Source organism: Spermophilus citellus (assembly GCF_964194105.1).
Source record: "Spermophilus citellus genome assembly, chromosome: 4".
In the NCBI taxonomy this organism is placed as follows: Eukaryota; Metazoa; Chordata; class Mammalia; order Rodentia; family Sciuridae; genus Spermophilus; species Spermophilus citellus.
In genome coordinates this window covers 23,361,839-23,389,119 of record NC_138185.1, presented here as the reverse complement: position 1 = coordinate 23,389,119, position 27,281 = coordinate 23,361,839, and the positions used below count along the sequence as shown (strand labels likewise).

The 27,281-nt window shown below is 43.2% G+C and overlaps 2 protein-coding genes across 7 annotated transcripts in view; one reads left to right on the top strand and one right to left on the bottom strand.

Annotated features, from left to right (window-relative positions):
* The window catches only part of ACSS2 (acyl-CoA synthetase short chain family member 2), a 48,970-nt gene extending 34,343 nt beyond the window's left edge, over nucleotides 1-14,627 (top strand). The window contains exons 6-19 of one of the 2 annotated variants that reach the window (XM_081292452.1): nucleotides 215-290; nucleotides 450-564; nucleotides 1,378-1,416; nucleotides 6,452-6,589; nucleotides 7,686-7,856; nucleotides 8,120-8,253; nucleotides 8,453-8,585; nucleotides 8,666-8,722; nucleotides 8,898-8,978; nucleotides 10,846-10,954; nucleotides 12,742-12,810; nucleotides 13,144-13,320; nucleotides 13,870-13,944; nucleotides 14,076-14,627. In XM_081292452.1, the coding sequence (XP_081148578.1) occupies nucleotides 215-290; nucleotides 450-564; nucleotides 1,378-1,416; nucleotides 6,452-6,589; nucleotides 7,686-7,856; nucleotides 8,120-8,253; nucleotides 8,453-8,585; nucleotides 8,666-8,722; nucleotides 8,898-8,978; nucleotides 10,846-10,954; nucleotides 12,742-12,810; nucleotides 13,144-13,320; nucleotides 13,870-13,944; nucleotides 14,076-14,203 (1,502 nt within the window). In that variant the 3' untranslated portion in view covers nucleotides 14,204-14,627. The remainder of the gene's footprint in view (nucleotides 1-214; nucleotides 291-449; nucleotides 565-1,377; nucleotides 1,417-6,451; nucleotides 6,590-7,685; nucleotides 7,857-8,119; nucleotides 8,254-8,452; nucleotides 8,586-8,665; nucleotides 8,723-8,897; nucleotides 8,979-10,845; nucleotides 10,955-12,741; nucleotides 12,811-13,143; nucleotides 13,321-13,869; nucleotides 13,945-14,075) is intronic. The other variant, XM_081292453.1, reaches the window with a different exon arrangement.
* A 689-nt stretch (nucleotides 14,628-15,316) lies between these two features.
* The window catches only part of GSS (glutathione synthetase), a 29,105-nt gene continuing 17,140 nt past the window's right edge, over nucleotides 15,317-27,281 (bottom strand). For all 5 annotated transcript variants that reach the window (XM_081292473.1, XM_081292474.1, XM_081292476.1 and 2 more), the window contains exons 7-13: nucleotides 23,501-23,581; nucleotides 23,345-23,422; nucleotides 21,796-21,862; nucleotides 18,895-19,089; nucleotides 18,312-18,393; nucleotides 16,767-16,956; nucleotides 15,317-15,817 (exon numbers count right to left, since the gene is read on the bottom strand). In XM_081292473.1, coding sequence (XP_081148599.1) covers nucleotides 15,694-15,817; nucleotides 16,767-16,956; nucleotides 18,312-18,393; nucleotides 18,895-19,089; nucleotides 21,796-21,862; nucleotides 23,345-23,422; nucleotides 23,501-23,581 — 817 coding nt within the window. In that variant the 3' untranslated portion in view covers nucleotides 15,317-15,693. The remainder of the gene's footprint in view (nucleotides 15,818-16,766; nucleotides 16,957-18,311; nucleotides 18,394-18,894; nucleotides 19,090-21,795; nucleotides 21,863-23,344; nucleotides 23,423-23,500; nucleotides 23,582-27,281) is intronic.

Sequence of the window (27,281 nt, the reverse complement as noted above, 5' to 3'; positions counted from 1 at the left end):
TCTTTAATAAGCTTGTTGGTTTGGAGCTGCTCAGAATGGAAGGTGGGCACTACCTGCCTTTCCTCTCCTGTCCTCACCTCAGCTGACTTTCTGTCAGCCCAAATCAGCTGGAAGAGCGAGTCAAGAGGCCCACTCAGGAAAGGCCCTAAGTACATTGTGCCCACTGGGGAGTATAGTGCCTACTAAGGCCTGGAATGTTTGTTGTTCTCCAAAGATGCCTTCTACAGGGGGGAAAAGCTTGTGAACCTGAAGGAGCTGGCCGATGAGTCCCTGGAAAAGTGTCGGGAAAAGTAAGTGTGCTGACCTACTGGCTACTGCCCTGGATTGATTGAGCCTTTCCCCAGTGCCAGCTTTCCTGGCCCCCTCTACCCTGAATGGACATGGGGAAGTCTTGTCAACTTCTCTTTTAAGCCAGTTGGGCTACCACTTCAGACTTTTCTTTCCTCTAGGGGTTTCCCAGTGAGATGCTGCATTGTGGTCAAGCACCTAGGGCGGGCAGAGCTGGGCACGGGTGACTCCCCCAGCCAGTCTCCCCCAGTTAAGAGGCCATGCCCAGATGTCCAGGTGAGTCTGGCACTGCTGTACCCTCTCTGGGCTCATATTTCTTCCCTTTTCCTGCCCAAGAAGTGTCTGATGTTTTCTTTACTTCATCATAATGCTAAGGATCTGGGAGACATCATAGGAATGCTGTCTTTTGCAGGGCTAGCTGGGAACAGGTGACTTTGACCTTAAATATGAATAGAGAGGCCCTTGGACCTCAGGGACTTAGCATGAAAAGATATGCAGGAGACTTCTTGTGCTGGTTGGGATATCTTGATTGGCACAGGGGAAACTAAGGACTGGGGAAATATGCCAACTTGAGTGATTGTATGTAGTCATCTTGACTGGGCTGTGACTTAGAGTGGGCTATCTTTATAGACTAGGGGATGCCTGCCCAGAGTCCACCCCTTAGGATGGCTCCTTAGTTTTGAATCCAGTTCTTCTGACCAGTGCAGTAGAAAAATCAATGGTGGCCTCCAGGTGTGGGCATAAGTAATGAAAGTTCTGGGATCCAAAAGGACAGAAGGTTACTTAGATTCAGTAACTCAAAGGACCCTGAGTTGTCTTTTCTTTTCCCTCTCTGAGTGGTTTTGAGGGTAGAGTGGCCCTAGTTTAGTTTAGGGAAATTCGAGAGTCCAATCAGTGTTAAAGGATTCTATATGTATATATAGAGAGAGAGGCTGGAATTAGGATTAGGAAAATAGAGACTGGGGAAACTAGTGAGGGGCGGAGGGAACCTGAGACATTCAGGAGTTTAGAACACCTTCACCCTTCCCTCCCACTCCTCTATCTTTGCACCTTGCTCATCAGCCTTTCCATTCCATGGGCTCTTAACAGGATAAGCTGAAAAAGAAATTCAAGTGCATCCAGCCCCAGGTATACACTTCTGTACTGCCTTGGGCACTACTTCCCTTTGTGCTTGTCTGTATGTCCATCTGCTTCTTGCCTGTTTGTCCCATTGAGGTGGCTACCAGACCTAACATTCTTCCTTTGCTCCTGGGATCCTTGACATCTATGTCACTGACAAGTGTTGTGAAATCAAATGTCTGTTGTTGCCTCTGTCAACTAGTATAGTGCAAGGATCTCGGATGGGTAGCAACAAAAATCCCATTTCACTCCTGGTGCTTAGACCCTGGGAGAGGGAATCAGGTAACCTGTCAGAAAGCATTTACTATGTATTTAGCTGGGACAGAGACAGGAGAGACAGTAGAGAAGTTACAGATCCTGACTTGGGAATTCACCATCAAGTTAGTAAAAAATAAGTATTATACATGACAGTAGAAAAGAAGATTCCTAAATACATTTATATACTACTTTTGAATTTACAAACTACACATAACTTTTTGATGTAATTAAATACTAAAATGAATAAAGAGTCACACTGCAAGTGGTTCTAAGATGGGAGATCTATAAGTGTGTGTTCAAAGCAGTTTAGTTTAGAGAAGAGAGTGGGTCCGGAGTCCAGAGACCAAGTTTTAGCTACACACCTTGATTGAATAAATCTTCCCTCCCCTCTGGGTTTCATTTTCCTTATTAATAATAGAGAGATGATAATACATGTTTAAAAGCAAATATCTCCTGGGTTGGGGTTGTAACCCAGAAGTAGTAGTGTACTTGCTTAGTATGCTTGAGGCCCCAAGTTTAATCACCACTGGAAGGAAGGGGGGGAAGGAAGGAGGGAGGGAGGGAGGGAGGGAGGGAGGGAGGAAATGTCTGTCTTTACTAAAAAAAAGCTCACTGTTCCTACAAGAGTTTTACCATCTTCACAGGTTACCTTACTCTAAGTCCGCTATGATTAATCTCTTATGCTAATAGTAGATATATAAGCCCCTCTTCTCTATTCTCACTAGTATGATAGAGACAGATCTGATTCTTAGGAAACACTCTTTTCCTTTTAAAACTCAAGCAAGGGACCCAAATCCTTCTTTTGAAAGGGATAACAAACTTGGGAGTTTAGAGGATAAGCTCTGCAGCCAGACTTGGGTTCAAATTGGGTTCAGATTCTGGCTCTGCTACTGTATAAGTTTGGACCAGTTGCTAAGATCTCTTGCTTCAGTTTCTCCAGCTGCAAAATAAGGATAATAATTGTACCTTTCTCTGGGGTTTTGTCAATATATGTAAGGTGCTTAATGTGTTAACTACTTAATAAAATGTTAGCTGTTACTGCTTTCCCTTAACACAGCAGACAGACTGGCATTTTTTTAAAGTATATTTTTAGTTGTAGATGGACACAATTTTATTTGTAAACAAGTAAATAAAATTTTATTTTATTTACTTATTTTCTTATATGGTGCTGAGACTCAAACCTAGTGCCTCACGTATACAAGGGAAGCGCTCTACCACTGAGCCACAACCCCAGCTCCCAGACTGGCATTTCTAAAAGGAATAATAATAATAATAATAAACTCTAGTAATTCTGCCTCAAACTGCAGGCTCCTGGATTTTTACTTCTTGGTGATGAAGACCAAAGAGCATAAAAATAGATTTAAAAAATCTAGGTTTGTTGGCCTGAAAGTGGCAGTAAAAGCTGTAAAAATCTTGGCAGAGTTCCAGACCCCTTCATCCTTAAGCAATCTTCAACAGAAGGCGTGGCACAGTTTGCAGGTACCCTCCCCAACCATATCACCAATGGACTTCCTTATATTTGTCTTCCATATCTGGCAGCTCCCCTCCCTGAAGCTATCCTAGTCAAGGACAAAGGCCAACTCCCCAGTTTTTACTTTAGAAAATTCAAACCTTTTCCTGGATGGAAGTTATAGGCCTATGAGGCCCACACTCAATTTACAAGCAAAGTTTACTTCAGTAATTGCTCTCATCCTGCTTCCTGGTGCTCATTATTGACTCCATGCCTGGAGTACCCCACCTCCTCCACTCCTCCCTATATACTTATACACACACAAAGGAATCAGTTGTACACAATTATAAGAATACCTTTATTGCAGAACCACAATGTTGACCATTTCTTACCTTATGACAATTCACAGTTCGATAGACCAGCACCATTTTTCCAATCAATATTGACATAGTTCTGCTTAAATACATTAACACCCTCACCTCAAGAGATTTGGGTTGAGTGCAGTGGTGCACACCTGTAATCCCAGCAGCTCAGGAGGCTGAGGCAGGAGGATTTCAAATTCAAAGCCAGCCTCAGCAACTTAACGAGGCTCTAAGCAACTCAGTGAGACCCTGTCTCTAAATTAAAAAATAAGCAGGTCTGGGGATGTTGTTCAGTGGTTAAGCACACCTGGGCTCAATCCCCAGTCCAAAAAAAAGAAAAGGAAGATTATATGACAATATATACAAATTCATTAATTAGAGATCTTCCACCAAAAATATTCTTGTTTTATAGCTGAGGCAGCTTCTCTCTTTTTTTTCTTTTCCTTTTTAAAAATTTTTAATGCCACCCTCACATGGACTGGGATTGTCCTTCTTATGATGTTCGTATGCTAGAACTTCAAATTCTCTAGAGTAAGGGGCAGGTAGTACAGAAAGAGGAGTATATGGAGAGTTATTTTCTAATTTATCAAAGTATGTGGCTAATACTTCAGGATTTTTTTTTTTTTGTACTTGGACTTGAACCCAGGGGCACTTTACCACTTAGCTCTATCCCCAGTCTTTTTTTACTTTTAAATTCAAGACACTGAATTGCTGAGACTGGCCTCAAACTTGTGATCCTCTGGCCTCCACCTCCCAAGTTGTAAAGGTGTGTACCATTATACCCTGCTGCTTTGAGATTTTTTTCTTAAACCAAATATACACATAATAAATTTAACAGGTAAGAGCATTTCTTTAACATTGACATGACTTCTTGTCATCCAGGACCATCAAACATTCAATAATCTAATGAAGCCAGGGGGTGCACACATGTAATCCCACTACTTGGGAGGCTGAAGGAGGAAGATCATAAGTTTGAGGCCAGCATGGGCAACTTAGCAAGGGCCTGCCTGTTACAAATAAAATTTTTTAAAATGCTGGAGGTGTAGCTCAGTGGTAGAACACTGCAAGCATGAGGCCCTGGGTTCAATCTCAAGTACTTAAAAAGAAATCCAATGAATATAAAAGGGCTTTGAGACATCTAAAGCAAATCCCAAACAGTTCTCATATCATCACACCTGTAAGTATATCTTCCAGTGGTCATTGAACTTAACCTCTATCCCTCCTGACATTCACTAGTCTTTCCCCAGAACAATCCAAAGCTTGATGTTTATTAAATAATATCCTTTTCTTCTGTTTTCAAAGTCTTCTTGAGATTATAAAGCCAAAATGACTATTCTCATTTAAAAAGGAGTAACTTGAAGTAGACTGACTTGCTCAAGAGCACATAGCTAGGAAGTAGCAGAAGTGTGATTAAAATCCAGTATAATTTTTTTTATATATCCAGGGACTCCAATTTTACCTAGCAAAGAGTAGATTTAAAAAACTAGGGGCTGAGGTTATGGCTCAGTGGTAGAGTGCTCTCCTAGCATGCATGAGGCACTGGGTTCAATCCTCAGCACCAAATAAAAATAAAATAAAGATATTGTGTCCACCTAAAACTAAAAAATAAATATGTAAAATAAATAAATAAACTGGTGTTCAAAGAGGTGATACATCTCAGCATCATGGCACACGCTTGTAATCCCAGCAATTCAGAAGGCTGAAGAAAGATTGAAAGTTCATGGACAATTTCAGCAACTTAGTGAAACCCTCTTTTGAAATAAAAAATAAAAAGGGCTGGGGAATGTTGCTCAGTGGTAAAGCACCTATGGGTTTAATACTCAATACCCTGCACATGCACACACACACACAAAAGTGATATAGGGTTTGGCATGTAGCTCAGTGGTGGTAGGATACTTGCCTACTCTGGGTTCTATACCCAGCAATGCCACCCCCCCCCGCCCCCCCCCCCACACAAAAGATGTTGCAAAAAGGTTTTGTAGTTAGGAAAGGACAATAGTCTCAGACTTGAGAGAATTTTCAGGATGACAGATCCAGAAGACATTATCAATGGCAATCAAGTAAAAGGGGGATGTTCCTCTCCTGGGAAGAATCCACTTTGGTCCTTCTCCACCTGCTGAATGGAACCTGTCTCCTCAAGCAGAAATTGCTATGGGAAAAAAATCTGGTATCAGTGCTGTAAAGGCAAGAGAGAACCCCCTAATGTGGATATGCTGTGGATATACAAGGAAAAAGTGCTTGGACCAAGATCTATTGATTTCTTTACTACTAACAGGGTCAAGTGCCCACCTCACTTGCAGACTCTGACTGATTTTGCATTTCTAAATTGTGTGGTGTCTGTATCCCTGCTGATGAGCCCTAGTCCCATAGTACATGTGTGTATGCAGGCTGTGTGTGCTAGTCATTCATCCAACAAAAATTTTACTGAATGTCTTTTGAGTGTCAGGCACTTTACTAAGTGTTGGGGACCTAGGGGTGAAAAAAGGGCGACATCCCACTGTCATCCTAGAGGTCACTAGAATCTAGTCAAGGGAGACAATAATCAAGTAAACAAAGAAGATCACTAGAAATATATGTTATTCGAGAAAGAAATATGATGTGATTAATAAAAATAGCAGGGATGGGATGGGAATCTATCAGATACTTGTTTAGGTAAAAGCTAAGAAGGTGACATTCAGCTGAGAATTGAAGGATGGGAAGTAACCAACCAAGGGACCCTCCTCAGCCTGAGGCTTGGTGAGGGAAGAGGTGGGTAGGGGTGGAGGAAGGATGTCAGAGTGCTTGAAGAACCCAGGAAACCTGTGGTTCTTTTTGTTTTGCCCATTCTATCCTTGCAGGGCCCTCCTTCCCTTCCTGTACCTTCATCTACTAGTCGCACCCCATCCTTCCAGGTGCCAGGTAGGGCTGTCTCCTGCTCCCATCTTGAGTTGCTCACCGTCCTTCCCTGCCCATTCCTGTCTTCCTGTCTCTGCAGATCTCCTGGAATCAAGGGGTTGATTTGTGGTGGCATGAACTCATGCAAGAGGCAGGGGATGAGTTTGAGCCTGAGTGGTGTGATGCTGAGGACCCACTCTTCATCCTATATACCAGTGGTTCCACAGGCAAACCCAAGGCAAGTGTGTATGTGTGGTTGTCTCTACTATGTAAGAGTAAAAAGTGGGTTTCTGGGAAAGCATGTAACAACAGGAATTTTATTCTACAACTCTGAGTTTCAAAAATGTTACGTTACCTTTTCTAAATCAAATTAAGACATAAATTCTCAGTTACTAGAAGTCAGATGGGGGCCCAGAAAATGGTGAAAGGATCAGTCTGTGTGACTGACATGGATGCTACTTGCCCATTCCCTCATGGTTTGGTGGAAAGAGAGTGTCAATGTCAAGGATGGGCACAGGAATCATTCAGTTACTTCTTCATGACTCACTGTTGACATCCTCTGCTAGAGCACAGTGTGAGAGCTGGAAGGACTTAAGAAAACTGACTCTTTAATTGATCTGAAAGATTTGAAAGCTATGTCACTCTGCTTTCCCACCTACCCTACCCCCTAAGTTCTCTCCATCATTTGGAATATCCTTCAATGGGTCTTTAAAAACACAATTTTGGCATCTCTTTTCTAGGGATAGGTTAAGGAGGGGGTAAGGGTGACTGTTTATTCCAGTCACTCTGACAATGTGGAATTGAGTGTGTGGGTGCAAATACACAGATGCAAGTGCTAGGAGTGTTCATGTGTGTGTGTGAGTAATGTGGGTGACTTAGAAATATACTCTGAGGTTGCTGGGCACTATGGTGCAAATCTGTAATCCCAGTAACTCAGGAGGTTGAGGCAGGAGGATTGCAAGTTCAAGACCAGCCTGGGCAATTTAGTGAGACCTTGTCTCAAAAAATAAAAAGGACTGGGGATGTAGCTCAGTGATAGAACATCCAGGGACCCAGTACCCAGTACCAAAAACAAACAAACAAATAAATACATAGAATTTGAGTATGTAGGTTGGAATGATGGGATGCTATGCATGTGTGATATCAGGTATGTGATAAAGGAGATAAGATGGGAACATGGAGAAAGGAGATGGAAGAGAGACAGATGTGGTGAAAGGGATGCTGACAGGGTCAGGATCCCTGAGAAGGGTCTGCTCCAGCTCTGCCTAGCCTCCATTTTTTGGTCAGTGGAGTTGGGTATAAGAGCCCAACCGGAAGCACTATTCCTTCTACAGGGTGTGGTGCACACAATTGGCGGTTACATGCTTTATGTGGCTACAACCTTCAAGTATGTGTTTGACTTCCACGCAGAGGATGTGTTTTGGTGCACAGCAGACATTGGCTGGATCACTGGCCATTCCTATGTCACCTATGGGCCACTGGCAAATGGTGCCACCAGTGTTTTGGTGAGAAGGGAACTGGAACTCATGGCCACCTGGCCTAGGCTGGGGGATGGACAAGATTATCCTGGGTGACTGCTTCCTAAGACACTTAAGACTAGAGGCAGTGGACTTGTTTCCTGGAAAAACAGGAGTCCTTGAGGGGTTGTGTGTGGTGGACTAGGAAGTTCTCTACTTGGTTGGTCAGATAGGGCAAAATACTGAAACTAAGGGAATGGTAAGACTCTTGGGAAGGACCAGGAATGATCTGCTGCTTTCACTGGGGTCAGTTTGAAGGGATCCCCACATACCCAGATGTGAGTCGCCTATGGAGCATCGTGGACAAATACAAGGTGACCAAGTTCTACACAGCACCGACAGCCATTCGTCTGCTCATGAAGTTTGGAGATGAACCTGTCATCAAGTGAGACACCCCCTTCCCAGTTGGTGTCCTATAGATAGAAATCCTTCAGAGCTGGGTGTTGCCCTTTGTACATAGTTTTTTCCCCATTGTTCCAATTCCCTGACGTGAATAGGGGAGAAAGTAAGAGAAGGACCAGGACATGTGTACCCTGGCTCCCAGTGGTACTCAGAAATTTCCTCTCTCCCATTCCCTGCCCAAGGCATAGCCGGGCATCCTTGCAGGTGCTAGGGACAGTGGGTGAACCTATCAACCCTGAGGCCTGGCTGTGGTACCACCGGGTGGTAGGTGCCCAGCGCTGCCCCATCGTGGACACCTTCTGGCAAACAGAGACAGTGAGTGAGGGGTTCAGAAGGATGGGCTCAGGGACAATGTTGGAAAACTGACTCAAACCCCTGATTTCTGATTTCCACAGGGTGGCCACATGCTGACCCCCCTCCCTGGTGCCACACCCTTGAAACCTGGTTCTGCTGTGAGTGAATTTCCCCTGTTGGTCCTGGGCTTGGCAGGGATAGGGTTGTGGGGTATTTGGTCTACTAGAGGATGGACCCATATGTATGAGGAATTTGGGGCACTGGGGCTCCTTTGGAGTTGAGTCAGAATTGTCTCATTCCTTTTCTTGGGTTCTGTCTCCTATTTGCTTTTAGTCCTTCCCTTTCTTTGGCGTAGCTCCTGCAATCCTGAATGAATCTGGGGAAGAGTTAGAAGGTGAAGCTGAAGGTTATCTGGTAAGGCCCTGCCTTTTTTTTTTTTTTTTTTTTTTTTTGATGGAGGGGGGTCCTTTGAAGAAGGAAAAGGATCTACCATAGCTACTTTACTTCAGAGTTAATAACCTGATCTTTCTTGGTAGCTGCTTAGAACTGAAGCTCCACAGTTGGTGGTTTGTCCTCTATTGAAAGACTTCAGGAGGAATTCTTCTAGATACTTTGTCTGCATCTCTGCCTTTTGGTGCACAAGGTTCTTATGGGCCTTTTAAGATTCTGCTTCCCTATGAAACTTTTTTTTTAAGAGAGAGAGAGAATTTTTAATATTTTTATTTTTTAGTTTTTGGCGGACACAACATCTTTGTTTGTATGTGGTGCTGGGGATTGAACCCGGGCCGCATGCATGCCAGGCAAGCGCGATACCACTTGAGCCACATCCCTAGCCCTCCCTATGAAACTTTTTTAAAAAAATTTTTTAGATGTTGATGGACCTTTATTTTATTCATTTATTTATTCATGGTGCTGAGAATTGAACCCAGTGCCTCACACACGCTGTTTTTTTTTTTTTTTTTTTTTGCAAGTGCTCTACCACTGAGCCCTAGCCCTAGCCCCCCACCCCAATGATATTTTTTGGGGTATGGAAGACAGTCCTAATTCTTCCTTTGACAAACATTCTTGAGACAGGAGGCTTAATAACATAGTAGATAATCATGTAGGCTCTTTTATTTTTTTTTTTTTTTGAAAGAGTGAGAGAGAGAGAGAGAGAGAGAGAGACACACAGAGAGAATTTTTTAATATTTTTTTTTTTAGTTATTGGTGGACACAACATCCTTGTTTGTATGTGGTGCTGAGGATCGAACCCGGGCTGCACACATGCCAGGCGAGCGCGCTACCGCTTGAGCCATATCCCCAGCCCTCATGTAGGCTCTTGAGTCAGCCTGTCTGGGTTCAAATCCTGACTCTGCCTCTTCTATGACCTCAGAGAAGTTACCTAATACCTTTGAACCTAACTTTCCTTATTTGGAAAGTTGGGTTTTAATATTACTTTTGTCTCCTGTGGCTCTTTTTTCAATTAGATAATCCATGGAAAGTGGTTAGCACAAAACCTAGAAGTTAGTGCTCAATAAATGTTAGCTATTATGATGTTTGTGTAAGTACTTAATAGGGATCTTATCAGCCATGTCTTCCAGACCCTACCCAATTTCATTTTTCTAAGAACAGTTAGTAACAGGAGCAGGACTTGAATCTAGGCCTTTTGAATCAGCCTATAATTCCATCTGTTCCCATGAATCTGCTACCACAGAACATTATTATTAACTCATGTGTGGGACCCATTTTTTTTTGTTTGTTTGTTTTTGGTGTGGTACTGGAGATTAAACTCAGGGGCACTCTATCACTGAGCTACAGCCCCAGTCCTTTTTATTTTTTGATAAGATCTTGCTAAATTGCCTAGGCTATCCCCAAACTTTTAATGCCTTAGTCTCCTGAATACCAGGGATTTTAGTCATGTGCCACCACACCTGGTTTGAGTCCCATTTTTTTATATGACTGTTTTCATTTGCTTTAAGCTGGACTTAAAATTTACTAAAAGCTTATAATTAACAGAACACTGTGCTAAGTAGTTTCTACATACTATTAATTTAATCCTCAAAATACCTTAAGAAGATTGAAATTATTTTCTCAGGTTTACAAATGAGGATTCTAAGAGAAGCAAAGTTAGTTTCCTGAGATCACATAGCTAGCTAGCCAGGATCATTCATCTCCAAAGCTTATAGTTTGTCTTCCCAGGAATGGACTTTAGGATATTCCCCCCCATATTTAGCAAAACAATGATTATCTTCCTCTGAGACAGCCTAGCAGTTGTGATCACTGTGCCTTCCTCCCTCCACAGGTGTTTAAGCAGCCCTGGCCAGGGATAATGCGCACGGTTTATGGGAACCACACACGCTTTGAGACCACCTACTTTAAGAAGTTCCCTGGGTACTACGTGACAGGAGATGGTGAGCCTTGGCTAGCCTCTCCCTGCACTTCCCATTAAGATGTACCTTCACCTTCCATTTTCAAAAGAGTTAAGGGTAGAGAACAGAAAGGAACATGTCCTAAATATCATTGTCTAGTAAACAGGCAGAGCAACAGAGAAAACTTTAAGAACAGGAATGAGTATTGCAGGAAAGGTCTCAAGATGATGCCATCTAATGTTAAAAGTCTAAGAGTTTTCTTGTTTCTTGATCCTGTGTTGACAGAGATGGAGCATGTAGCAATGTTTGTTACTATGTCATGTGTGTCTCCATGTTTGAAGCCTGTTTGTCTGCCAAGTCCATTCATCTATAAGTATTTACTGAGAACCTACTATGCCCAACCACTGATCTAATAAGCACAAGGTATATTACCATGAATAATAGTCAAGGTATCTTTTATCATGGGATTTCATTTTAGTTAGAGACAGACAATAAATCCAGCAAACAAGTAAATAAGCTTATCTTAGGTAGAGGTAAGTGATATGATGAAAATAATGTGATAAAGAGTGTCTTCAGGGACAGCTACTCAACACAGAGTAGAGAGTGGTCAGAGGCAGCTTTTCTGAACTGACATTTGAGCAGAGACTTGAGGGGTGAAAAAGAACCAGATACAGGGAAATCTAGATTAAGAGTATTGTTTTCAGTAGGACACAAAGTGGTGTTTTTGTCTTTTTTTGTTGTTTGTTGCAGTGCTGGGTATGTAACTCAGGGCCTTATGCATGCTAGGCAAGTGCTCTACCATTAAGCTACACCCCCAGCTCCAACACAGCTTGAAATGAATGAGGAATGGACTGAAGCCTGTAGGGCTAGAGTGTAATAAGCACAGGGAAGAATATCACGTGAAGCTGGAGAGTAAATAATATAGGGTCTTGTGGGCCACAATAAGCAGTTTAGATTTTATTCAAAGTACAATGAGAGACATTTACATGTTTTAAGAAGGGGAGTGATAAGAACTACTTTACTGTTTAGAAAACAACTACCTGAATTACAGCGACTTGAGATGGCTATATTAGTTATTTACTGCCATGGAATAAATTACCCTCAAAGATGGTAACTCAAAACAACAAGTATTATATTATCTCACACAGTTTCTGAGTTATCAGGATCAGTGAACAGCTTAGATGGGTGGTTCTTTGTCAAGTGTCTCTAAAGGATTGCAATCAAACTGTTGGTAGGGGCTGTAGTTATCTAAAGGTATGACTGAGACTAGAGGACCCACTTTCTTACTCAATCATGTGGCTGCTGGCAGAAATACTCAGTTTCTCACCATCTCTGTAGGGCTACTTACAGCGTGGCAGCTGGCTTTCCCTAGAGTACAAGATCTGAGAGAATACATCCAAAGTGGAAGCCAATGTGTCTTCTGTAATCTAATCTCAGAAATGACATCCTATTGGGCTGGGGTTGTGGCTCAGTGGTGGCATGCTCGCCTAGCATGCACAAGTCACTGGGTTCGATCCTCAGCACCATAAATATGTAAAGATATTGTGTCCACCTAAAACTTAAGAAATGAATGTTAAGAAAAAAAAAAAAAGAAATGACATCCCATCATTTCTGCCAAATTCTGTTGGTTATACAGACTAACCTTACAGAGTGAGAAAGAGAACTATTTGCAGGGCTTTAAATACTAGGAGATGGAGATCAATGGGACCATCATGGAGGCTGGAAGCTGAAAGACTTACTAGAAATCTACTGCAGTGGGTATGACAGTTTGGTAATGTGGATCATGTGCTCTATTGTGGGGTATTTATGTGTTGTGCATTTCTTCCCAGGCTGCCGGCGGGACCAGGATGGCTATTACTGGATCACTGGCAGGATTGATGACATGCTCAATGTATCTGGTGAGGGCCCAGGACCCCCTACTATTTCATTAGCTCTGTTACCCTGACAATTCCCAGCTAAAAACTTCATAGAGACCCAGGATTGTCATTTGGCCAGACCAGACATGTGTGGAGTGTGGTATTCAGTTCTGGGTCCAGGTTTTGGAAGAATGATCAGCACTGGAATATGCCTAGAAGAGGGACTGGGGTGGTGAGGTAACTGGAAACATGCCACATGAGGACTGGATGAAGGGCATTCCCCATTCAGACTGGGGTCTGCACTGCAGGTACCAATGGAACAAAGGCTGAGGCAAAGGCTGGAATCTCTCATGGCATTTCCTTTCTCTTGACAAGGACACTTGCTGAGTACAGCAGAAGTGGAGTCAGCACTTGTGGAACACGAGGCTGTGGCAGAGGCAGCTGTGGTGGGCCATCCTCATCCTGTGAAGGGCGAATGCCTCTATTGCTTTGTTACCCTGTGTGATGGCCACAGCTTCAGCCCTACCCTCACTGAGGAGCTCAAGAAGCAGAGTAAGGAGCTCCCCTCGGCAAGGACTAGAGGGTCTGCATGTTGTTAGGGAGGGGCTGCAGCAAGCTGTTCCCCAAACCATGAATAGAGCTCACGGGGTCCCATGGTCCAAATGACTTCTACCTACTTAGTTTCCACTAGTCTTTCTACAGGTTAATAATAGCCAACAATTATTTAATACTTTTTTTGTGCCACCACTGGGGTTAGTGCTTTAAATGCATGATCCCATTTAATCCCTATAATCACCTCCATGAAAGAGATACTATTGTTACTCTAGTTTCAAAGATGAAGAAACTTCAGGTGCAGAGAAGTTAAATCACTTGCCCAAGAGTATCCTTCCTGAAAGGTGTATTTAAATTCTGGCAGGCTGATTCTATAGCCAGAGTTCCACGAACATGGGTTAAGATATAATAGGAGAGGCAGAGAACCTGAGGGTGACTCTGTAGACAGGGCCTTCAAGAGAAAACAGTTAGGGAACTAAACCATCCCTCCCTTGGCTTTTGAGAGTCTGGCTAAAGGTGCTAAAGAAAAACTTGATTTGTTGATTACAGTTAGAGAAAAGATTGGCCCAATTGCCACACCAGACTACATCCAGAATGCACCTGGCTTGCCTAAAACCCGCTCAGGTATGTTCAGATACCTCCAGGAATTGGGATGGGCTGAGGCCCAGTGGTATGGGGTATGTGGATGAAAGCCTTTGGTGGGGCTGGATGGGTCAGTGCTGTCACTTAGTAACCAGAGGCTTGTGGTCCCCCAGGAAAAATCATGAGGCGAGTGCTTCGAAAGATTGCTCAGAATGACCATGACATGGGGGACACATCTACAGTGGCTGACCCATCTGTCATCAGTCACCTCTTTAGCCACCGCTGCCTGACCATCCAGTGAACAAGACTCTTTACCCAGGATTCTCCTGCTTGGCTCTCCAAAGTTCTGTCCGTCCTCCCTGTCCCCTTTCTAGGAGTACTGAGGGCCAATCCTGACCCACACTTTGTCCCTATATGGAGACAGTTTCCTGTTACTGCCAGGCAAAAGGGACAAAGTCCCAAGTCAGCCTCAGACTAATATGTCTCCAGTCTCCAAAGAACTCTCCATGCCCAGTACAGGGACCTGAAGACCATGTTCCTAACTTAAGTTCAGAGGGTAAATAAGGGCCTAGACTGAAGCTGGGAGCCAACCCTATAATCCTGTGTCAGCTTTCTCAGAAAGCACCAGTACTTATCTTGGATACGCACTTGTCTTTAGGAATGACAGTTTGTGAGTCCAGGAATAATAATTATTTTTTTAAATACTTTGCTGCTTCTGTTCTGAGTCTGAATTCCCTCTTTGCTCCAGAGACTGTGCAAGCCAGTTCAGTCTCTAGATGCTTCTTTGGAGGAGTGGGTGTATTTTGTTACTAGGATCAGAGGAACTTATCTTCCCTGTCCTGTACCCACCTTTCCATGAACAGAGCCTGCCCATGAGAGGTACACTCATATGGAACTCTCTTCTCTTGCCCTGTTGATGCTTAAGCTCTATGGTTGTAGGAATAAAGTTTGTGACCTCAAGAAGGTGTGACTGGTTTTCTTAAGTATCTTTCAGGCTGTACATGTAGCTGCTCTGATTTGTGTGGCAGGTGGGAAGGGGAGTGATATTCCCTAGGAGTACCCCAGTGTCTTCCTTCTAAAACTTTTGGGAAGAGGCAGGCAGGGCTTCACTCACAGGAACTCTGACAAGCCCCTCAGTTAAGCAAGAGTGACTGAAGCCACTTCACAACTTTCATATCCCATTGTGGTTGCCTTCCCACCTGGGCTTCTGTCAGGGACTCCCACTTTTCCCTATGATCCTATGGAAGTGTTGGTGAGTGACTAAAGATTGGAACTTCAGGATCCCATCTATAGGGTCTGGGTCTAGGGAGACCCTGACTACAGCCCAGTCACATTCCCTGTCCCAATCCACCGTAAGTGGGCTGATCTAGATTATAACTTTCCTCTTTCCTCTGTATACAAAACAACGATTCAATAGTCAGTAATGTAATTTTATTTAAGGCAGAGATGGAAAAAAGTCTATGCCCCCCGCCCCCATCTCTCCTCTTTCTATCACTCAGTCCTATCCCAAGTCAGGCACTGGAAGCTGCTGAAAAGGCTGATGAGGGGCCAAGAGGAGTATGGCAGAATTTATGGACCTTGACCTCAGAGCAGCTCCCTTCCCACACCTCAAAGATTTGGGGGCTTCTAGATCTCATCTAATGGAAACACAGCCTTTCTGGTCCTCAGATCCTTCACACTAGACCTTAGAAAACTTTGGGAGAGAAGGGCCCTCCTAAGGTAGGAGGGTTCGGAGATTAGTGACAAGTACGTGGGATAGAAGATCTCTTGAGTGAAGTCCAGGCTGTGCCCTCATACAGGGTATGGGTTGTCCAGGACTGCTACTCCTGCAGCCACACCCCCATCTGCATGCTCGATGGCTTTGGTTCGAAGTAGATGCCCCACGTGCTTGTTCATCACAAGTGTCTTTCCCTGCCTATAGAAATGGGGCCGGAAGACATACAACATCACCAAACCCAGGACTTTTCCTGGTCCCAGCTAAGCAGTACATGGGTAACCTACTATATCCAAAACAGTGCTAGGATTTTAGAGTAGATTTAGGTTTGCATTCTAGCTTGGAAATTACTAGCTTTGTATCCTTTGAGCAAATTCCTTAGCCTTTCTAACTATCAATTTCCTCAATTTAAAATTGGGATAACACCCCTTACTTTGCAAGTAGGTCCTGAAGAGTAAATAAAGCAAGAACAACACTCTCAATTCATGTCCTGAGCCTATGAGTTTTCTCTCTCAAGGTGGCTGTCGGGGTGGTAGGAGTGACAGGCAGAGATGCTGAAAGTGGTTAGAAGGGGAGGTTGTGGAGGGGCAGGTTTTGGCAGGGAGCATCTGGTATTCCTTGCCCTAACCTTGAAGTATTTTGTAGGAAGTAGCATGAGGGACTTGTTACTTACAAATTCCCAAGTCCACCTCTCTTTCTGATTCTTTGTGTGCAAATCCAAATCCAGGGGCTATATAGCTCTTCAAAGCCACTGAATGATGTCTAGCTGACCTTTCTCATCTTTCTCCAGAATCCCCAGGGGACTTTGAGCTGGATCCAAACTCTCTTCCTCCCTGGAGAATCTACTCCTGACTGTCAGACGATCTATTCTCAATTGTCTTGGTACCATCTGCAATTTCCATTATATGAGAAGTTCCTTTATATGTTGAAAAGCAAAATACTTCTCATATGGGCTTCATTTGAGAGCTCTGTGAGGTGGGCAGGTCTTGAGTCCTTGGCCTCATTTCATAGACAAGGAAATAAGTAAAAAAGCTAGGGATTGGCAGAGCTGGGACTGAAGCCCATGATTCCTGACTCTGTCCAGGGTTTCTTCCAGCTCCTTCTACTACCTGCTGGGAGGTAGGAAAGGAGCTTCTCCTTATTGGCTCACCTGACATAGACTCCAAAGATGCCCAGCTCTGAGATGCACTGGACCACTCTGACAGGGCTGCCAGGCCGTAGCAGGCAGTTTGCAAAAGGCTCAGGTTCAATCTTCTCCATGAGGATGTAGGAGGCCCTCTCCTCACGGTCCTTTAGCTGCTCCAGGGCCTGCACCATTTCCTCCCCATACAAGTTGTTGCCTGCAATTAAACTGCCCAGTTACCTTGAACCCTCTACTTATCTTTTTTCACTTCTGGGGCCATGTGAACAACTCAACAGCCTTAGTTCATGACACCAGCTCAGTAAAGCTGGAGTACATATGGCTTCTAACAATCCAAGGCCAATCTAACAGGAAAGCCCTTACATAAGCGAACACACCTACCATCACACTATCCTGCCTGGTTCTCCTGTCTATGGATGCTTCTTCTCAGCCTCAGTTCCTTCTCTTAAATGTTGGGGTTCCCCAGGAATCTATCCTACACCTTTGTTCTCTCTTCCATATACCTTTTTTCAGGGAGTTCTCTTCTGTATTTCCAAGATCCCACCTATACCCCATAATTTGTTAACTCCTGTATCTTTAACTTAAGCTTCTTGCTCTAGATATCACACAAATGTCCCACAGGTCTCCAAAACAAACTTAGCATGTCCAAACAGAACTCAATTTCTGCTTCAATATGCCCCTCTTAGACTTCCAATTCCCAATTAGGCAAAAGGCATCCCCTGAGTCCTATTTCAACTCCTCCTTCTGCTTTACCTCGGACACTATCTCAGACATGTCTCTCCAGTCTGTGCTCCATGATGTCATAGCCCTAGTCTGGGCCTCTACATCACTCTTCTGGACAACTGTACCAGCTTCCTTTATGGTCTCTCTGCCACCAGTCTCTTCATTCTAGGAAATCTATAATGGCCAAAACACTGTACGTTTTGCAAGTTCTTACCACTGATAGCCAGTGGGATCCTTAATCAATCAAACGTCCCCTTCCTGCTTAAAACTCTCTAATGGCTTCCCATCATAAAATCCAATTTCCTAACATACATTCAGTGCTCTTTATAATGCGTCCTACCATCTGCTACTCCAACCTCACCAGTTTCTCATTAACCTCAAAACATACCATGCTTTCATGGCCTAGTGCTCTTGCTTGAGATTGTTCCTTCTATTTAGAACTCTCATCCCCCTTTTCTACCTGGAAAAATCCAACCAGGTCAAAAATCATCTCTGGATCTATGAGGCAGACATGATCCCTGCCCTCAAGGAGTTTCAAATGAGGAAGGAAGACAGACATGTATTTTGTGGAACCTAACACACTACTACCTGCTACTCTATCATCTGCCCGAGGCACCTCAAACTAAAGTTGCCCAAACCCTCCAGTGCTGGTTAATTCCCCTGTATTCCACAGCACTTGGTCACAGGGTCTCGGGGGACACTGTCCTTGGTGGGACCTATGTCACTTCCTCTTGTATCCACCATGCCTGACCTATGTCCATGGAAGTATTCACTAGTGACAACTTGGTAGCTCCTTTTACTGAGTAGCTCTGCAGAGGGGGATTCACCTACCTCCACCCTCTCTTTGAGGCTTTAGCACAAACCGGTTTGGGGCAGCAAGAGCCTCAGTAATGGCCTGGTCCCCTTCTTCACCCTGGCAAGAGGCAGAAAGTAGTCACCACACAGTTTTAAGACAAAAAGAAGTAATGAGAGTCCTGCTGATCATACAAGTAGCATTATGGGAAGAGCAGGAGTAGGAACAGCCACTTGCTCTTTCAGGCTGGACATTTCTTTTCAGATGTGATCCCCACAACCCTTGCAGTCATAAACACAAGTAGAATAGGCCTTCCTCTGGCAACACAGGCTCTGCAGCAGGTAATCTAGACAGTGGGTACAGCTATTCCTCAATTCTTGCTACCTGCCTTAGTCCTGTGCCCTGGTTGACACCCCCATCTCTACCTTTGTTGAGGAGTTGATGGTGAATTCCAGCCCTCTGAGGCTGCTCTCATCTCCAAGGTTCTAGGGGTTCCCCAGAGCACCATTGACGCAAGTCACAATAATAACCATAATGCCAGTTCCACCCTTCCCGACACATCGGGCTCCAGCTTTCTGTCACTAAGAGGCCTGTGATGGGAGAAATGGGTTGCTTATGTACCATGTCCAATGAGTAGAGACCAGCGAAGGTGGCACGGAGGCGGGCCACAGCCTCAGGCTGGCCAGGGAGCAACATCTCCAGCACGCCCGCCCGGCTCAGCTCCTGCTGCACCTTTTTAGTCCCAGCCAGCTGGGTGGCAATGTCCGGGCACTTAACAGCGCATGACCTCTCCAGCAGTAAGCGTGCTTTCCAGTTCTGCAGAGGGAGGAACACAAAAAGCAAAAAGAAATCTATTTTAGTTCATGTCTGCTGATCATTACTGATTATGCTTTTTATCTTCACATTGATTATCAGGTATTATGATTTTTATCTTCACAATGATTATCTCCCAAGATCATTGCAATATCCTTGTGAGGAAAGTGTGACCTTTTCGAATCCATGGGATTCTTGCCTTAAGGAGCTCACAGTCTAGCACACTGATACATGACCCAAAATAAAGGGAAATGACAAAAGGTGAAAAATCTTTTATGAGGATATAGAAAAACTGATGATGAGGTTCGAAGGGCTTGGGCCACTTATGAGTTCAGCTTCCCACCATATTTCAAATAAAATTCAACACCTCAAACTCTGGTTTTTCTTCAGAGTGTATAAGTCTGTTGCCTTTTACCAAATAAAAAATCCAAACTCCTTATCATGGCCTATAAGACCCTGTGGGATCTGGCTCTTGTCTGTTTTTTCAACTTCATTCCATATTGCCACCCCGACCCCTACCCCTGCGTCCTGATTCCTCCATTCTAGCCACATAGGCCTATCATTCCTCAAACACACAAAACCTCCTCAGATCCTTTGCATCTGTGTTTTCCCTTTGCCTGAAATTCTCTTTCTTTTGGCTTTTTCCAGGAATGGCTAGATCCTTCTTATCATTAAGTCTTGACTCAGTTACCTTCTCAGAGAAGCCTTCCTTGACTACCCTATTTAATGTAGGTTCAACATAATTCTCTATCTTTACACCCTGCTGTTTCATTCAAAGCAGTTGCTTCCCAACTAGGAGAAAAAACACTCTCTAAAAAAATTTTCCAAGGCCGCATTCTCTGATTAGACTGTGAGCTCCATTAGGACCAGATTCTTGTCTTATTTTCTTCTGTATCCCCACTATCTTACATAGTTCCTGGCACTTCATAGGTGCTCAATAAGTATTTGTTATTTGTTACTGTGGCTGACTGAAGTGAAATTCATTCAAGCAGTATCCTGGAGAAAGGCAGTCTGACGGTGAGACTCAATGGAGATGGGGTACTCAGGCTAACAGAAAAATATGGACAAAAGCCGGCTGGTGGTGATCGCAAGATGAATGACCTGTTGTCAGGAGCTTAGGATATAAGAAGCAGGAAACATCAGAGAATCACGTGTCCCAATTTTGGTCCCCATTCTCAGGCACTGGGGAGACAGTCTGTCCTTGGCTCCAGATCACAGCAAACTGTCCATAGCAGGATCAAGGCTAAGACTTGAGAAACTCCTGCCATACTCAATGCTGCTCCCCTGTGGCACTTTTACCTTATCTTTACCCAATAATCCCAATCATCTAATTATTGGTCTGGGGTTCCAGGCAGAGTCACAGGTGCCCAGAACATGAGCTAAACTCAGAAGTACCTCATTAAGTCACAAGCAGGGAAAGCACAACCCAAACATGAGCAGGGATTTGCCCAGGGTCATCTAGCAAGTCTCTAAGTTTATAGATCTATCTCCATGTTCTAAACCCAGTTTGAGCTTCTCAGTTCCCTAAAAATGTCCACTTCCTTATATACACTACTTTCCTTACCCTGTTAGCTCTCCCTCTAAGTTTTCTTGGGCCTCTTCCCCCATCCCCATCTTGAAACTTGGATCCAAGATGGGTCCCAACAGATAGTTTCTTCTCTAATCAGCAAGTTCCCAACACTGCTACCACTTCTCTAGAGAAAAGCAACTTCTATAGAGTTGCCACCTCCGTCCAGCTGCCCTCTATAGAGGACAACCCAGGGGGGAAACCTAGATGAACTGTAGACCTGAAAGGAGTTCCCTCAATTTTATAGTTCCTGCTTTCAGAAACTGAAACCCAGGAATGGTCCCAAGAGGCAGAATCAGGCTAATGACCCCCAGACCATTGCCAATGGTATTTCCTAACTTATCCCCTCCTTTACCTTCTCTTAAGTGAAAGCGGGGCTTCTTAAGTCTCTCCATGGTATGTACGTTAGGAGGAGGCAGAAGAATGGTAACCTGGGAATACCAGGATACAATACACTATTGGCCTGAAGGTCAGGAAGCCTGGAAACTTCCTGTGGGACCTTAGATAAGTCTCTGCATTTCTCCAAACCTTAGTTTCTCCATCTGTGTAATGGGGGTAACTATATGCTTCACAGGGCAATAGTTAAGTGATATAATGAATGTGGTAAATAATTTCAATGACATGGTAGGATAACAACATGAAGTAACATCATTACTTCCATGAACATGAATGGACAGATGATAAAAACTTTCTGACTCAGATAAAGGAGCGGTAAAGAAGAAGAAAATGATCAGTGGTGTGGAGCTAGCTTGCATCAGCTAGTGAGAGCTGACTGTACCCTTCTCTTCCTGACTCTGTGTTCAGAGATGTTGATCTGGGGAGCTCAAAATTGTACTAGAGAAATCAACAAATGTTATAAGCTGGTACTTTTATGCCCAGAAAGATAGTTTTTAAACATCTGCCAGCCCATCTCTAGAAAAATGTGAGTGGCTAAAGCACTAAATTCCTGAGGATGCTGATTCTAAAGGACAGTGTGTTTGCAGAATGAGAGGTAGACACACTTGCAGGAGGGGAGGAAGTTCCAACAGCAAGTTCCCTGAGGAGAAATTGAAGCTAAGACTCAGAAAAACCCTGGTTGTTGTGACTTCTAGGTTGGGGTAAGTCCCAGGAGGCAAAGAATTATCTAACAGAAAAATACCAACCTGTGTACTGTACTGAGTTGGCATGTAGCCGTCCCGGAAGTAAACCACAGCAATTTCCTGGCCATCCCTAGAACATAACAGAAAAAGCTATTGTTGTTAAATTGTAACTGACGTGTTCAGTGGTTCAATCAATTTCAGATTATATCAAAATGCATTTGGCTTTTCTGAAAGTCAGTCCATAGGACCTGGGCTGGGGTTCACTGGAACTACTGAAAGGAGATACCTACACTACCAGTGCTTTCACTAAAAACACAGAGATGTCCAATATGGAATGTTTTAGAATATTCTACATCTAGAGTCATTCTAAGGAGACTACAGGGAAACAGGAAGGTAACTGGAATCAAATCAGGTAAATTCAAAATCACATGGCCTCAAAATGACTGAGAAGCAGAATCATATTACCATGCATAGAAAAACAGACTTTAGTCAGATGCGGTAGTGCACACCTGTAATCGCAGAAACTTGGGAAGCTGAGGCAGATAAATTGTAAGTTCAAGGCCAGCCTTAAGCGATTTTGCGAGACCCTGTCTCAAAATCTAAAAAGGGCTGGGGATGTAGCTCAGTGGTAAAGCATCCCCAGGTTTATTCCCTGGTGCCCCAAACAAACACGAACTTGTATTTCCACTGCTTAAAGTAGCTGAAACCTAAGATTTCTTAAAGTGGTGGGGTGGGATGAGGTGCAAAAATGAGTCTAATTAAAATACAGACTTGGGCTGGGGATATAGCTTAGCTGGTAGAGTGCCTGCCTCACATGTACAAGGCCCTGGGTTCAACCCCCAGTACTACAAAAAGAAAAAGACTACCTTTAAATTTCTTCCCCTTTTCTTTGACCTATTTGATAGTATTGGTTTATCTAGAAAGTAAGCCACTGTGTTTTATTTAAAAAAAAAAAAAGTAAGGGCTGGGGTTGTGGCTCAGTGGTACAGTACTTGCCTAGCATGTGTGAGGCACTGGGTTCGATTCTCAGCACCACATACAAATAAATGAATAAAATAAAGGTCCATCGACAACTAAAAAAAAAAAAATACATAAAAAAGATTTTTAAAAATTAAGTGGTATTGAGAAATTCCATGGAGATTTTAACTTTAACAATCACAAATTTCCAAACCTGTGGTCACTTTGTAGTGGCCCATGGAGGGAAGGGCAAGGCCTGGCTTGGAAGACAAATCCAGGCCCAATCTCAGAGAATGGAATCCAGATAAATCACAGAATAAGCCAGCTGGCCCTCTGCTTCCCTGACTCTCCAGCCCAACTGCTTAGGCTGGACTTGACCAGCTTCCAAAAGGGGCAAGAAAACTTTGCAGAGCTCAGAGGAGTATGAAAACAAAGGTTATCTTTAAGGATGACATACATCCTTATCCAGATGTCATCAGTTATGAGACAACCCTTTAGAAGCAGTTTGCTTGGCCTTTCTCCAAAATGTCCTGAAGAATATTTCAGAAATTAGGAAAAAAGAAAACAAACCATCTATCCCATCCAGAAGGAAAGATCATTTGGGGAAAGAGGGTTTCATGAACAAATCGGCTAGTGGATCTTTGGGGATGCTTACATAAACAACCTTCGGTCTTGGTCTAGAGACCCCTTTTCAGAGACATCTTCAAATCTTCGCCGGATTACATGGATCTTCCTGGGAAAGATGGACAAGAGTCAGAAGGAGCGGATGCTGTGTTCTGAGTGGCCCTTCCCATTGGGACCACATACTTACTTGGCTAGTAACTCATTCTCTATGGCACGCTGGTCAAATATGTTCCTTTCCTTCTCTTGAGCAATCAGTAGCACCTGAGCACTGGAGAAAGAACACAAATGGCCTGAGGCTGCTATAGAGTTTACCCTTTCTCCCCCGCCCCCCCATAAGAATAAAACAGTTTCCCTGAAAGAGTAGATGCTACCTTAATTTGGGATTAACTCAGGCATAGACACCTAAGGCTATAACATCTTATTTTCTGATAACAGGAAACTTGGAGTATATGGAGATGTCTCTACCCCTTCTCTAGTGGGTATATGTAATACAGTAATAGTTGGGCATGTGGCACATGCCTAAAGTCCCAGGTTCTTGAGAAGCTGAGATAAGAGAATTACAAATTGAAGGCTAGCCTAGGCAACTTACACTCTTCCTTAAAGGAAAAATTAAAAAAATAAATAAAGGGAAAAAATTATAATGATGTCAATTTTAGATTTAAACCCATCTCAAAAACCCAAGAGGATTTTTTTTCTTACAACAGAACATAATGATTCCAAAATCCAGAAGAAGAAACAGGTAAGACTGTTGAATATTTTGTAAATAAATAATGCTGGGGGTCAAGTACAAGTGATTCCATTACTAGATTGTAAACATATAATAAAAGAGTGTGAGGCTAGGATTGTAGCTCAGTGATAGAGTGCTTGCCTAGCACATGTGAGGCACTGAGTTCAATCCTGAGCACCATATAAAAACAATAAATAAAATAAGGGTATTGAGTCCATCTACAACTAAAAGAAAAAAAAAAAGAAAAGAGTGTAGCTAGACATGGGCAACTCAGGAGGCTGAGGCAGGAGGATTGCAAATATGAGGCCAGCCTCAGAAACTTAGCAAGGCCCTAGGCAACTTAGTGAGAACCTGTCTCAAAATAAAAAATAAAAAGGGCTGGGGATGTGGCTCAGGGGTAAGCACTCCTAGGTTTAATCCCTGGTACAAAGTAAAAACAATTGTGGTTTTTGCATAAAACTTTAGAAGAGCTAGACAGATCCCTACAGAAAGCCACAGATCTAACTACAAATAAGGCATTATCACCTGGGGCTTCCCAACATTTCTGTGATGTCCACAGGACCATGTTTCATCTCACAGTACTAATGGGTTCAAAGTGGCTTACTGGGCCTCTTCCTCTTTCTTTATCCATGTGTTTCTTAAAGAAACAGGGGCTTGAGAACTCAAGGTAAAGCTTATGCAGAGAACTATCTGTTTGAGCTGCCAGTTCAGATATTTTCAGTGTCAAAAAAGGCCTACTCTTAAAAAACCTTTATGAGCCACCAGCCTCATAAAGCCAATGCTTATAATACCAAACTCCATTTTTACTGAAATTGTACTGCTTTGTGCCTGTTGTATCTTGCTGAGACCATTGGGAACATTGGTTGAGGATGCTAAGTGTATGTTCCTGACCTCCTGTACTGGGCCTCTTATCTCTTTGTCTTTGTTTTTCCCCATCTTAGCTGAACCTCTTGGACTAAACTCTGTTTTCCTGACTTCTTTCCACTTGGCCAAAATACAGATCCTAAAATGTCCCCTATCCCAGCCCACCTGAAATCTCATGAAGCCAGATGTGACATTAAGCTGAGTCTTGGCTTTGAGCTGGGCATCTTAGAGACAAGTTAGAAGTGATGCTCTCTTAAGCCATCTTGCTCTGAGAGAGTCCGGAGGGACAAAGGTCTTGTTCTTCATTTTGCACTATGAACCACTGAAATGCTCTGCACATGGGTAGGTATGAGTGGGAGGTGGCATCTGGCCCAGGCTGAACTGCTTCCTAGAAGCCATGGAGGAGGAAGGCTGGAGGCTGAAGGTTAAAGTGGAATTGCATGCTCTGGCTAATTAATTCAGCCTGCCACCTGACAAACAATGGGCATTAGACCAAGAAACATTGTATCTCTTCCTTCCTTTAGTTATGAGCAGTTGGAACCAAGGAAGACTACAAAAATTGTCACCTAAGGAAGGTGGTTAAGTGGTTCTAGCATGATAGCTTGGAGACAGGACCTCTCAATGCTACTCATGCCTCTGAAAGAGACTTGTGATGTGTCCTAAAACAAGTGTTTCTTTCTCTGGACCCTGAATTTCCAAGGTGCTGAGGAGATAGATCATAGTTAATCAGATCATAGTTCCCAACTTTTTAAGCATTTTTCTTATTCTATTCATTCTAATCATAGACCCTAGAGTTTGTCTAAATTGAAATCATAATTAATTGTCTAGCCTTCCTTTAAAAAAAATCTTAAAAAGCATGAGATAACTAATGAAAATTCATCTTTACAAATGTTAAGCTCGGTTTTTCAATCCATACTAGTGTAGTAGAGAGAACTCAGGTTTTAGAGGCAGATAAATTCTAAACTTACTAGTTACACAACTTTAGGCAAGTTACTAAACCTTTCTGAGCCTCAGTTTCTTGTGTTAAATAAAATTCAATAGTAGCTATTTTTATCATCATCATCATCATCATCATCACCACCACCACCACCACCACCATCATCATCAAATGAACCACATGATCCACACTGAATTTTTAAAGCATTTTTCAGGTCCATGGCCTTATTTAATTCTCACTTCCACCATTTTAGGTATTATTATCACTTCTACTTTACAAATAAGAAAACTAAATCTCAGAAAAAAGAAATGACTTGCCAAGGCCATTGTGCTGAATCAGCGGAGCCTTTTTCTACTCATAATGGCAGAAACCAGTTCCAGCTTAGGTGCTGCGTAAGATGAATAGCTCCTACCCACCAGTGTTCAATTCTGGGCAATAAGTCTTTTCTCTTCATGCTATTCACAGCCTGGCAGGAGCCCTCTATAGTGTTTGTCCATCAGCAGCTCACCAGTTGACTCATCCCCTGGCTTCACTCTCTCAAAATGCAACCTAACCAGGAGTTCTACTTGACAGAATAATTGTCTGATGGCCTCTGAATGCTTATAGTCTGATTTTTTTGTTGTTGTTGTTGTTCTTTTTGGATCCTAGTGAAGTTTAGCAAGCCCACAGATACTCTCTTGGAGGTAATAGTATGATTAAGAATACAGGCTTTGGACTGGGGATGTGGCTCAAGTGGTAACGCGCTCGCCTGGCATGCACGGGGCGCTGGGTTCCATCCTCAGCACCACATAAAAATAAAATAAAGATGTTGTGTCCACCGAAAACTGCAAACTAAATATTAAAAAATTCTCTCTCTCTCTTTTCTCTCTCTTTAAAAAAAAAAAAAAAAAAGAATACAGGCTCTCCAGCTACTCAGGTGGTGAAACACGGAGGACTGAAAGTTTGAGGCCAGCCTCAGTAACTTGGTGAAACCTTATCTCAAAATTAACAATGAAAAGGGCTGGGGAGATAGTTCAGTGGTAGAGCTCCCCTGTACCACAAAAAACTCTCCACACGCACACATACACACAAACAAATACAGGTTCTGGAGGGAGATAGACTCTGGATTCTGCCACCTACTCACCATTTGACTTGAACAAGTCACTTCACTTCTCTGAAACTCAGTTTCCTCTTCTATAAAACAGGGGAGATGAATAGTACCTACCTCAGGAGTATTTGTCATGAGGATTCCATGAAATCCTGTATGTAAATCACTTGGGCACCAGAAAATGCTCTAAGGTATGGCACTAGTAAGTGCTCTTTAAGGGATAATTGTTAATGCTATATGAACATTGCAATAACTGTTAGTATTATAATCCCTCAATTATCTTTCATCACTTACCTAGTATCTTCAGACATCTGGAACATGGTTGAGAAATAGGAAGAAAGCAAAAAATGCCT